Below are 12,119 nucleotides of genomic sequence, written 5' to 3'. Positions count from 1 at the left end.
CGTGTGACGTCCGTAATACACGGTTTTCTAAATTTGACAGTTATTTGAACAAATTATACTGATGTAACACATTCATTGTCAAATGCCAAATGATTTCCCTATTGATTAAATGTTTAAAACCATTTGAAATGGTGTAAAATTGTTAAATCTAGTCTGAATCACATCAAATAATTAATTGAGTGCCTAAAATCACCCCTTTCTTACAAAATACACGAAGATTACTGATATTTAAGCTGGAAATTACGAGATTCGACCTACGCGAAAATTCAAAATACGCGGTATTTTGCGGCTGTTTTCGGTCCCCATTAATCGTGTATCTCGGGGACCGCCTGTACCGATAAAATTTTGATGCGCCTATCGAAAACCGCCAAAATAATCTGGCCACACTGAATTCCACATCCTGAATTCGTAAGCCTTGATATTATACCAACTACCAGAAGTCGCATATAAACGCCAAAAAATATCATCAAATTCATTCGTACGGGTTAAAGTAAGCGAAGCATCACAGTACAGATGAACAAACCCGATTGCAAATATGGCGCTGAATGTTATCAGCAGAATCCTGCGCATAAAGAAAAGTTTGCTCATCCTGTGAAATCAGTAGCCGAAAACAGTACAGTACAAGCGGTTACGTCTAACTCTGGTAACATGGAAATCAAGAAACGTTCAATGGAAACCCTTAATCAACAGCTGGAAGATATCAAACGTTGTAAACGTCTCTCATCTCCAGAAAAAGATATTTGCTATTCAGAAGGGAAAGACTCTAGCTACGAATATCATGATTTAACTCGCCAGCGTTATGCTGTGCCAAAGGTGCCTATGAGCGTTGGTATTTTGCGCGATATCTATGATTCTCAAATTGAATTTTCCCAACAAGCTGAATACAAGGAATTGTGCAATGAACCTAAAAAATTCATCAAACACAAATTTCTTGTCCTAATGCCACCGTGCTTCGAAGATCTGTGGCAGTTTTGCCAAGTACAAGCATTGAAAACCCAGATAAAACCGGAAGAAACATTTTTGCAGTTCGGACTTAAATTGGTTGGGCCATACGACGTTCTCGCAGGAAAGTTTGACCGCGCGAAAGTTCACGAACCTGGAGATTATTTGCGCCATTGGCGTTTTTTCTATGATCCACCTGAATTCCAGACGATAATCGTGCAACAAAACTCTGGTGTACATTACGGCTATTGGAGAGATAGTCCAGATAACACGGATGGTTTAGTGGCCTGGAACGATGTTAAAAAAGGCTGCGAGTTTCTAATTGTTGGTGAAAACATTTTTGATGCAATATTGTACGTAATTACATATTTAATAAAAACCTGTGTAACTTATAAATATTTATAATTTTACACTTTCAGGCATTTCTTGGGAAACTATGCATCTGTGACGCCATTCAACAAAAAAAAAATATCCGATATGAAAAAACTTATCAGCGATTGGGCTCAGTCGAAAGACATTGCTTTAAATTGCTGCGAGAAACAAAAGTCTCGCAAGGCACAGATAGTTAGCAAAACTTTCCACAAGGTTGGTCTGGTGGTTCCTTACGATAGGAAGACCAACATAGGATATAGACCTCTGCTAGAAAGTGATGAAAAAATTCGAGCCATTCTTTCCAAATTCGAAAATCTGAATCGTTTTGAAAATAACCTCGAATACCAAGAACTCATGAGAGAATTACAGCCCATAATAACCGCTGCAGATTTGGCAACAGACGAGTGTGATTTCGGAACGGTCCTTGAACTTGCATTGGACTTTTTCTGCTCTGGTGTGAAAAGTCTACATGAGGTCATGAAGCCTCTTTTTTTTACCGGATATTCCATGGTTAATCGCCCTCAATACATCGCCATCATAAAGGTATATGATGTAGTATGACATGTATATTAGATCTTATATATAACTATATATATATATATATATATATATATATATATATATATATATATATATATATATATATATATATATATATATATATATATATATATATATATATATATATATATATATATATATATATATATATATATATATATGTATATATAATATATAACTATAATCATAGTATAATAACTATGATAATAACTACAACGATAATAACTATATCTGATTCTATCTTTTTTTATAATTTTATTTTTTTGTGTTTATTTCAGTCTCATTTAGATAACCGCAGAGAAGGAATTAATTTGGATTTGCTCGCGGGTAATTGAAATAAACTATTGAAATATTGCATGTTGAGCTCCCTTCCTTTAATACGCAGAGAGGTACATTCGCTTTTACATTAATGACACATCAGCTTATATTTCATTTCATTTCATTTCTTTTTTTTTTTTCAATTGACTAAACAAAGTTGTATATAATCTATCGTAATCTATAATAATAAGAAATAGTGTGAGTGAAAGGAGGGAAAAAGAGGAAATGAATAAGAAAAACAAAATAAACAGATAAAGAAGAGGGTCAGCTTGAACTAGGCAGTGATCGGAGTCAGGATCTAAATGACTCTGACGAAATGCAATAGTCAAACGAGTTAAAGGATTCGTTAAATCTTCGGATGCATGTTAGTAAAGATCGTTCATACAGATTTGCGTACGTCGTCTGGGAAGGAATAATGGAGGCCGGAATAATTCTCGCAACAAACGAAAAAAGGAACACATAAGTTGATAAAAGAAAAGGAGAGGGGGAACTTCGACTTCGTGGAGAAGAACAGAGGCAAAGAAAGAGGACTGAACATGGCTTCTACGAGCTACGAGAGTCTCAAGCCCGAGGAAGCGGATTCGAACATGATAGCTCCCTCCTTATCAGGAAGGATCGACGATTTTCCGGAGAACGAAACGCGTAAACGCCTTTGCACCCGTTCAATTCTAAGCATGGCGGATTGAGAGGAACCAGACTGCAGTGTAGAGCTTTTGGGCATAATGGGTCCGCAAAATCAGACCTGGTGCGACGGATAAGACACAGAAGCATCATATACCTTGCTAATTAATTTGTTATGGTGCAAAGAAAATCAGACTTCCTCGGCCATCCACACACCTTTTCTGACGATACTCAAGGTAGGCTTACGTTGTTATATTTATTATCGAAACGAATAGGATTAGAGGTTCGACAGAAAGAAATTACGTTGCATTTTGGGATGGGTACTCAAATAACCAAGATACCGAAAACGCCACCAATTTCATGTACTAAAAATCCAGTTGCATCGAACAAAGCCAAAAAACTGTCAGTTTGGTGGGTTAAACCACACATCTACAGAAGCGGCCACTTCAATGTTTGTTAAAGTCAGTTTTTTTATGCACGGGTAATTCATTTACTCAACATGTATCACCCCAAAATGTGTTTAATTGTGCAAAGGAAGCTATAAAACTTGTGTGTTTAAGTTCATTTGTTGTGAAACATATTTGTGGATGCGTGTTTGTTTGCTTGCAAATGGACTGTTTCATTTCGCTGGTCAGTGCACAGTTTATTTATTAATAATATTGCCGAAGTTATGCTGTGATGTCAGTGAATGAGTAAAAGTAATCGATGTGTTAAAATCATGTTCAGCATATTGATCTTAGCCCGCACTTGATCCATCTTTTTCTCATCAACATGTTTGGAAAAAGTGGGCCAAGCGTGGGCAAGGTCAATACATCTTATTAGAACTGACAGCTCCGATTGTTCTAAAATTTGGTAGGTTAACGACTGAATCGACCACCACTAACCCACGTGGGTTTGAGGTGGCTTTACAGTGGGTTAGGCTCGTGGCAACGCTCATCGGATGCGATTTTATCGGACGAGATTTATATGGAATTTGACAGATGACGTCGGACGTGCGATATCGTCGTCCGACGTTATCTGTCAAATCCCATTGTCGCCCGGCCTCCGTCGTGCACCGACCAGCCGCGAAGGTGACTGGTCCTGGCGATGCCGTCGGCTTCCGTGCGGCAAATATATGCCCGCTGCCTTCCCGTGCTGTCGAAGCGGATGGACGAAGCGGACCCGCCGACCACGGTCTTGCACCAAGTGCCTCCCTCCCGCAGCGTCTTCACCGACAGAGATTCGCGCCTCACGGCTGCCTTCCAGCTAGTTGCCCCAAGCTTGCGGGGGCCTATGCGGACGGAAGGGGAATCCTGGCAATGTCGAACACCTTGGTCAGTTGACACGAGGGAACGAGCCCGGGTAGTTAAGGAGAGGATGGTGACCACGCCTTCTCGCCAAGTAGTGTCCAGTCAAGATTGCCTTGGGTAGGGTCTCGAAGGGAGTACAGGGCTTGTGTGGAACGGATCTAAATACTTTCGGAATAATCGGAAGTAATAATCTCTTGCACAAAATTTCTCCTTTTGCTACCAACTGTTTTATTTTTCTTCCTTTGGAGTCGTTTACAAGCAACATGCTACTCTAGCGATTGCCTAGAGCATTTTCCGCGAAAATATAATAATATAGTAAATCCGTTTTTCCCGTATTTTAGTGTAATCCTGTTCTGGAACGTAAGACGAAAATAGTAATCGCTACGCGGAATCCAACCAGGGTTCCTGTGGGCAAGTTCGACAACTTGCGCTTGTTGCCGCGCAGCACTGATGCATGTGTTCCACAAGGAAACAGTTTTGTCGGCTTAGTAGTAGTGGTACTACTAAGCTCCGCCTACGCTCACCGTAGCCTACGCATACGCTCACTGTGTTACTCACGTAGCCTACGCATACGCTCACTGGTACTCACGTCGCGTGAGCGACACCCATATAAAAATTTTACAGACCGTCCGATAAAATCGCATGCGAAAAAGCGTTGCCACCACCCTTAGGGCCGATTTGGTTATTAGGGTATAGTGATGGGTAAATACAATTTTTTTCCGGAGTCGGATTGATCCGACTCCGGCACCCCTCGGAGTCGGACTCCGAGTTGCTCCGGACTGTTTAGCGGGGGGGGGGCTGCGTACGGGAAAACCCTCGGACTCATCGACTCCGAGTCCGGATCACTCCGGATCACTCCGGATTACTCCGGATCACTCCGGATTACTCCGGATTACTCCGGATTACTCCGGACTAATGTGATATTAGTTTTAAACGCTGTGGAACACCAGTTTTGTTTCGGTTGAGGAGTTCAATATATTTAATGTATCTCCTTCGGAATTCAGGAAGCGACTAGCGCTGTACATTTATACATGAGTTCAATTAGAGGTGCGCTCACCTCGCGTGAGTTGACAGCAACGTCAGGTTGCGTCATTGGTATTACTGACGGACATTGTATATCCCAACACCCCCGCTCAATGTTCGGAACTTACTAACCCCAAATTCGTTCGGTGTTTTTGAAAAACAGATAGAGGCAAACCTTTCGTCATTATATCAGCGATCTGATCACCAGTAGGAATATACTTTACCAATACTTGCCCCCGCTGAATTTCTTCATGCACGAACCGATGCCTTACGTCGACATGCTTTAGACGACCACTGTCTCGCTCATCCTCGACCACTCGAATGGTTGATTGATTGTCCTCGTGGTAAACAACCGGTACCTCCGGTTCTTTCTCCAGATCCCGCAACAGCCGCACAAGCCATTTTCCATGACAAACAGCCACACTCAACGCCACTAGTTCCGCCTCGGTTGACGATAACGCAATCGTCGACTGTTTCCTTGTCAACCAGCTTACAGCTGCACTGCATACTCGGAACAGATATCCCGTCAACGAGCGTCGATCCGTCGGATCATTCGCCCAATCCGCATCAGCAAACGCCTCGATGACTGGCGCAGAATCTTTCGCACGAAAAACGAGCCCATACTCAAGCGTACCCTTGATGTATCGGAGTACTCTCTTTGCATGCTTCCAGTGTACCTCCGTAGGACAACTCTGGAACTGGCTAAGATAGCTAACGGACGCACACAAATCTGGCCTTGATGTCAACATTACGTACGTAAGGCAACCAATCAGCTGTCTGTATGGCTTGTCTGTACGCTCAGCATCTTCACCTTTCTTCAGCCGAAGATGACACTCCATCGGTGTTGAGACTGCCTTGCACTCATGCATATTGAAACGCAGAAGTAAATTCTCTAGAAAATTTCGCTGACTTATCCGGAGACATTTTCCTTCCACATCGCGTTCAATCTTCATACCAAGGAATGTTTTAACCTTTCCAATGTCTGACATTTCAAACTCTTTCGAGAGAGATTGCTTCACTGCCTTGACCGCATTAAGCTGATGACCAACAACGAGCAGATCATCCACATAAAGCACTAAAATCACTTTACTGTTCCCAGATCCCTTTATGTATAGCACATGTCACTCACACTTCTACGAAATCCTAGTTTCTCGACATAACTATGAAACCTTGCATTCCAAGCTCTCGAAGCTTGTTTCAACCCATACAATGATCGGTTCAACCGACACACAAGATTACTGTCAATGTCAACTCCTTCTGGTGGTGTCATGTAAATCTCTTCCTCCAAATGTCCATTGAGGAAAGCAGTTTTAACGTCCATTTGATGAACCACCATTCTTAAATCATTTGCGATGGCTAAAACTACTCTCACGGTATCCAAACGCGCTACTGGAGAATAAGTTTCAGCGTAATCGAAACCATGTTTCTGGCTGAAACCACGCGCTACTAATCGAGCTTTGAATCGATCTTCATTTTTAGATTCCCCGCGCTTTACTTTGAACACCCACTTGCAAGTGATTGGTATTCGACCATGTGGTAGCTTCTCAAGGGTCCACGTGTGATTTCTTGTAAGAGAATCCATTTCTTCGAGGATTGCAGCTTTCCACTTTTCCCAATCTGCGGACGATTTCGCTTCCGTAAGCGAAGTCGGTACATGATCCACATAGCTTGATGCATTGAATGCAAAGCCTGTGTAGTTCATGTTGTAGTCTTTATGCCATGCAGGTGTCTTCCGTTTTCGTTCACTAAGAACTTTAGGCGATTTTACTTCGAAATTATCTTCACCATCACCAATACAACTACTGAAACTTTCTTCGTAAACGTTTTCAGCCAGGGTTTTATCAGGATCGTCGGCATTTTCGATCGGTTGTTGGGAGACAACATCATCTTCAACATCACTATCACTGATAGGTCCCAAACCGTACGGATAAGAAATTCGTCACTGTTGCCGTTTGACCGCGAGGATGTTAACAATTCACTCAAATTCGAATTTTCTACAAAATCGACGTCCCGCGCAACAACGATTTTCTTCTCCTCCAAATGCCATACACGATATCCACAAGGGGCATACCCGATAAAAACACCTTTCCACGATTTTGTATCGAGCTTCCTTCTTTGCTCTTTTGGTACATGCACAAACACAACACTGCCGAAGGTACGCAAATTACTTACATTAGGTTTACGATTTTCCCAAACTTCGAATGGTGTCGTTAGATTGCCCAGTGCACTAGCCGGACTGCGATTTACCAAATATGCTGCTGTTTGAACCGCAGGAGCCCAAAACTCTTTACCAATGCCACTGTCACTAATCATAGAACGAACCTTCTCTACTAATGTACGATTCATTCTTTCACTCACACCATTCTGCTCCGGAGAATATGGAACAGTCCATTCGATTTGAATTCCCTTCACCTTGCAAAAGTTTTTGAATTCACGTCCAACGTATTCCCCGCCGTTATCACAACGTAATCGCGATATACATTGACCGAACTTAGCTGTAACAAAGGCTTCGTATTCCATGAATCGATCCAACACTTCAACCTTTGTGATCATGGGATAAACAACCGTAAAACGACTAAAATCGTCAACAAAACTAACGAAATATCGTTCACCATGAATTCCCACCTGTGGAACTGGTCCACACACATCTGAGTGTATCAGCTCGAGAACACGTTTTGATCTCCTGATTTCACTATTAGAAAACGGTTTCCGCGTCTGTTTTCCTTCATGACACGCTTCACATACAAACTCGTTTCCCGGATTCTTCACATTTGTTTCCATACCATCCACCATTCCTTTGGAGATGATATTTCTCAAATTCTTAGCACTCAAATGGCCATAGCGTCGATGCCACAACTCTAATTCTTTAGGCACACGACCACATGAATAGAAACCCGCACTATTGTTATCAAATTCTCGATAAAGCACTAGTTCGTACAATTTACCACAGCGTTCACCTTTGACAACGATGCCAGAATCGTTTTCTATTGTAACAATTCCATTTGCAAACAACACTTTCGATCCAGCAGTTTCCACTTTTCTCACAGACAATAAGTTCACTCGCGCTTCGGGAATGTAAAGAACGTCTTTCAATGTTATTCCCGTTGATTCTCCGTTTTCCGAAAAAGCAAACAACCTCACATCGCCACACTCCTTTGCAACAATAGTTTCGCCTTCTTTTGCTACTGATATGTGCATAGGTTGCTTCATGGGAACAAGCCTTTTGAAAAGCGACCGATCATTCGACATGTGTTCAGATGATCCGGAGTCGACAATCCAACTTGCTTCCACGAATTCCACAGCGTCGCCACCAAAGAAACACACATCACTCTTCACCAAGTGCGCATTGTTTCCTTTCAGCACTTTTTGTTTGTCTTTTTCTGGACAATCGGCAACCTTGTGCCCCTCGCGATGACAACCGAAACACTTGAACTTTATGCTTTTCTTCTTATTGTTCTTTTGCTGTTTCTTTGTACTGGTCCCTGCAAATGCAGCGTCGTCTATTCTTGTTTCACGCGTTGTACCACTTTCCTTTGAACTGTGCTTGATTTCTTCGTCAAGAAGTCTGCACTTTACAAAATCCATCGTCAAGTTTTCCTCTGGCATAGTTTCTATTGCAGTAACTACCGTCGAAAACTTTGATCCGAGCGTTAGAAGCAAATAGCATACCGTATCTATTTTTTCCAACTTTGCACCGGTGGATTTGTATTCCCTAATCAAGCGATCATACACAAGGAAATGATCTTGTAGACCACCACTAGTGTGTCGCAACGTCAAAAGCCTTTTCTGCAAGTGAAGCCGGCTTGCAATGCTTTTACGTTCAAACACACGTTGTAACGCATTCCAAATATCTTTTGGAGTCGCCTTGTCCTGGATATACTCCAACATGTCATCACTGATTCTCGAAATCAGCAGGGATTTGCAACGACGATCTTTCTTCACGCGCGATTTGCCTTTCCCTTTCTTTGACACTGTTTCATTCGGGGCATCTTCCGTTGTTTCGTCGAAATCTACATCCGCTTCCAGTTCGATGCAGCATCGTAGCTCTTGCTCTTCCAAAAGCGTTAGCATCCGAAACTTCCACTGCGGATAATTCGACGCGTTCAACAAAGGAACACGTGCCGTTTCACTTTCACGATCCATTGTCTATATTAATCACTCAACTTAACTAGTCAGGTGCTCTGGGCCCATAACCTAATGTGATATTAGTTTTAAACGCTGTGGAACACCAGTTTTGTTTCGGTTGAGGAGTTCAATATATTTAATGTATCTCCTTCGGAATTCAGGAAGCGACTAGCGCTGTACATTTATACATGAGTTCAATTAGAGGTGCGCTCACCTCGCGTGAGTTGACAGCAACGTCAGGTTGCGTCATTGGTATTACTGACGGACATTGTATATCCCAACACGGACTACTCCGGATCACTCCGGATTACTCCGGATCACTCCGGATCACTCCGGATCACTCCGGATCACTCCGGATTTAGACAATTCTTGATGAGTTCATTGACTTTCAAGTCGTACATCTAATATGTACGAAAACTGATCCGGACTGACCCGGAGTGATCCGGACTGATCCGGAGTGATCCGGAGTGATCCGGAGTGATCCGGACTGATCTGGAGTGATCCGGAGTGATCCGGAGTAATCCGGAGTGATCCGGAGTAATCCGGAGTGATCCGGAGTAATCTGGAGTGATCCGGAGTAATCCGGACTGATCCGGAGTGATCCGGAGTAATCCGGAGTGATCCGGAGTAATCCGGAGTGATCCGGACTGATCCGGACTGATCCGGAGTCGAATCCAATTATGATCCGGAGCCGGAGTCATATTTTGCGCACCGGAGTCGGAGTTGATCCATGACTCCGCTCCGGATTACCCATCACTATTAGGGTACCCCGGTACCAAAATCCATGCGGAGTTTTTCTGACCAAATCGACAACACACACGCGACGACACACATCGTCACATCGACCGCCGTCGATGGAAGTGTGATGATCTAAAAATAGATCTGTGGGGCGAGTGAGAAGGGGGAGGGGCGTAGAACAAGAACGTAAGCGTGAGTCGTCGCGTGTGCGTGTGTGTACACTCAAGAACTCATTTTTTGCTCTTTCCTGGAACCCACATGTTTCTACATTCTTCTGATTTTAAGCAACAAAAGTAGAAGGGAAGTAGAAGGCTACTTCATTTCTACTTTCCTTGCTACTTTCGAGCGTGTTGACTCGCTTGGGTAGTCGCCCCGAGTGTCATCTCTTGCGCTTCAGGGTCTCACGCTCAGAGCAAAAATTCTCCTATCTTCGCAACGGTGGGTGCGTTCAGCTGTCGAGGGCGGGAGGAGTGCGAGTGTGTGTCTCATGCACACAGCGAAATTTTGGTCAACACCTCGATGGTGGGAGCGTTTTTCTATGGGATGGGGTAGTGGAGTGCGAGTGTATCGCATGATTCCTTTAAAAATAAGGCCAGGGGTAGCAAGAGGCATCAAAATGAGTTACTCTTTGCCAAGCGGGAATGAGTTCAAACACACTTACGAATCCGTTGTTCAATTTTTTTTATTTTCCACTTTCTTTTTAAGCACCCGCGGGAGAGTGCGAAACGACAAAGAAAAGAAAACACACACACCTCCTCCTCCCCATGGTGTTTTTCGCAATGTGATCGTAGGAGAACGCGAACGCAGAAACACACACACACAAAACCACGCACGCACGCAGGCAAGCACACAAACACACACCCCACTCCTCCCCCCTCGTGTTTTCGCAAGGTGATTCCGTAGGAGATCGCGAAACAGCAAAAAACACACACACAACCACGCACGCACTCATACACCTACCCCTCCTCCTCTCTAGGTGTTTTTCGCAAGGTGATCCCGTAGGATCTCGTTATGCCAAACGGAAAAAACACACAGCCACGCACGCAGGCATGCACACACATACACACACACACAGACGCGCGCCCGCACGCAAGCACGAACGCACGAGGGAGCGTAAATGAAGAGGTTCGATACGTTGCCGCCCCCCCCTCCCGTGTTCTGCAGCGTATGCATCGAGCAGGAGACAGTGTGGCAGTATGCAAGTTGCACGCTGGATAGGAGCGAGCCCGCGACACCGCCATCATTCCGCACAACTGTATGCCCGTCGTGGGTTCTAACCGCGTATGAACCGTCCGCCGTAGTAAGAGCTGACTATCCGGCTACATGGTACTCAAGTCCTGAAAAGGCCAATATGATCGCGTAAGCCGTAATGAGAAGAATAATAATAAGAAAAATAACTTTGAAGTAACAAATGCACGGAATGCACTCGACCAAAGGACATGAACCTACCGAGCCTTACCCATTCCAAGCCATTGCCGGTCGCACGGCGTCATGATACCGACTCCAAGCCAACAAGCCGCCAGATTCTGGACGGACAGGTGCAGCACCATACGCTCACCGTAATAAACATAACCAGAATCCTCTTTTGTATGAAAGCCAAGCCCACTAGTGGTACAGGCAGGCCTTGACCGACAACGGTTGTTGAGCCAAAAGAAGAAGAATTGTTTGTGTCATTTATGTTCTATTTATCATTGTACGTTTATTCTTCTTCTTCTTCTCGTTGGCTCAACAACCGTTGTCGGTCAAGGCCTGCCTTTACCACTTGTGGGCTTGGCTTTCAGTGACTAAATAATTTTCCCCCATAGCAGGATAGTCAGTCCTACGTATGGCGGCACGGTCTATTTAGGGATTGAACCCAGGACGGGCATGTTGTTAAGTCGTACGAGTTGACGACTGTACTACGAGACCGGCTCAACGTTTATTAGTGTACGTTTATTATTAGTTGTACGTTTATTAGTGTAATGAATAAACGTAAAAGTTCCAAACACAACAGAAAGAAACGTGCTACATATCACATGCACGTGTGCTTCGATCGTGTGTCTTTTTAATACCCCCAATAGTAGACCCGGTCGCAAAGATGGTAGTGCCAATCCAATGGTTGTGTTGTCTCTCAGGTAGCGAGATCGAAAA

At 43.7% G+C, this 12,119-nt stretch overlaps 1 protein-coding gene across 7 annotated transcripts; it reads left to right on the top strand.

Annotated features, from left to right (window-relative positions):
• The first annotated feature begins 379 nt into the window (after positions 1 to 379).
• Positions 380 to 11,989, top strand: LOC1280287 (histone PARylation factor 1-like). Of its 7 annotated transcripts, XM_061658690.1 has the most exons (6): positions 672 to 813; positions 878 to 1,295; positions 1,362 to 1,857; positions 2,154 to 2,202; positions 10,695 to 10,880; positions 10,966 to 11,989. In XM_061658690.1, exons 2-5 carry the CDS (start codon positions 940 to 942, stop codon positions 10,772 to 10,774), a joined length of 981 nt encoding a protein of 326 aa, XP_061514674.1. In that variant the 5' UTR covers positions 672 to 813; positions 878 to 939; the 3' UTR covers positions 10,775 to 10,880; positions 10,966 to 11,989. The 7 variants fall into 7 exon arrangements, with proteins under 7 accessions (XP_061514671.1, XP_061514669.1, XP_061514672.1 ...); XM_061658687.1 differs by having other exon boundaries at positions 380 to 1,295; positions 10,695 to 10,830; XM_061658685.1 differs by having other exon boundaries at positions 380 to 1,295.
• Positions 11,990 to 12,119: the final 130 nt, after the last annotated feature.

The sequence above is a fragment of the Anopheles gambiae genome, chromosome 3 (assembly GCF_943734735.2).
Source record: "Anopheles gambiae chromosome 3, idAnoGambNW_F1_1, whole genome shotgun sequence".
Taxonomy (NCBI): Eukaryota; Metazoa; Arthropoda; class Insecta; order Diptera; family Culicidae; genus Anopheles; species Anopheles gambiae.
This window is presented reverse-complemented; position numbering and strand designations above follow the sequence as displayed.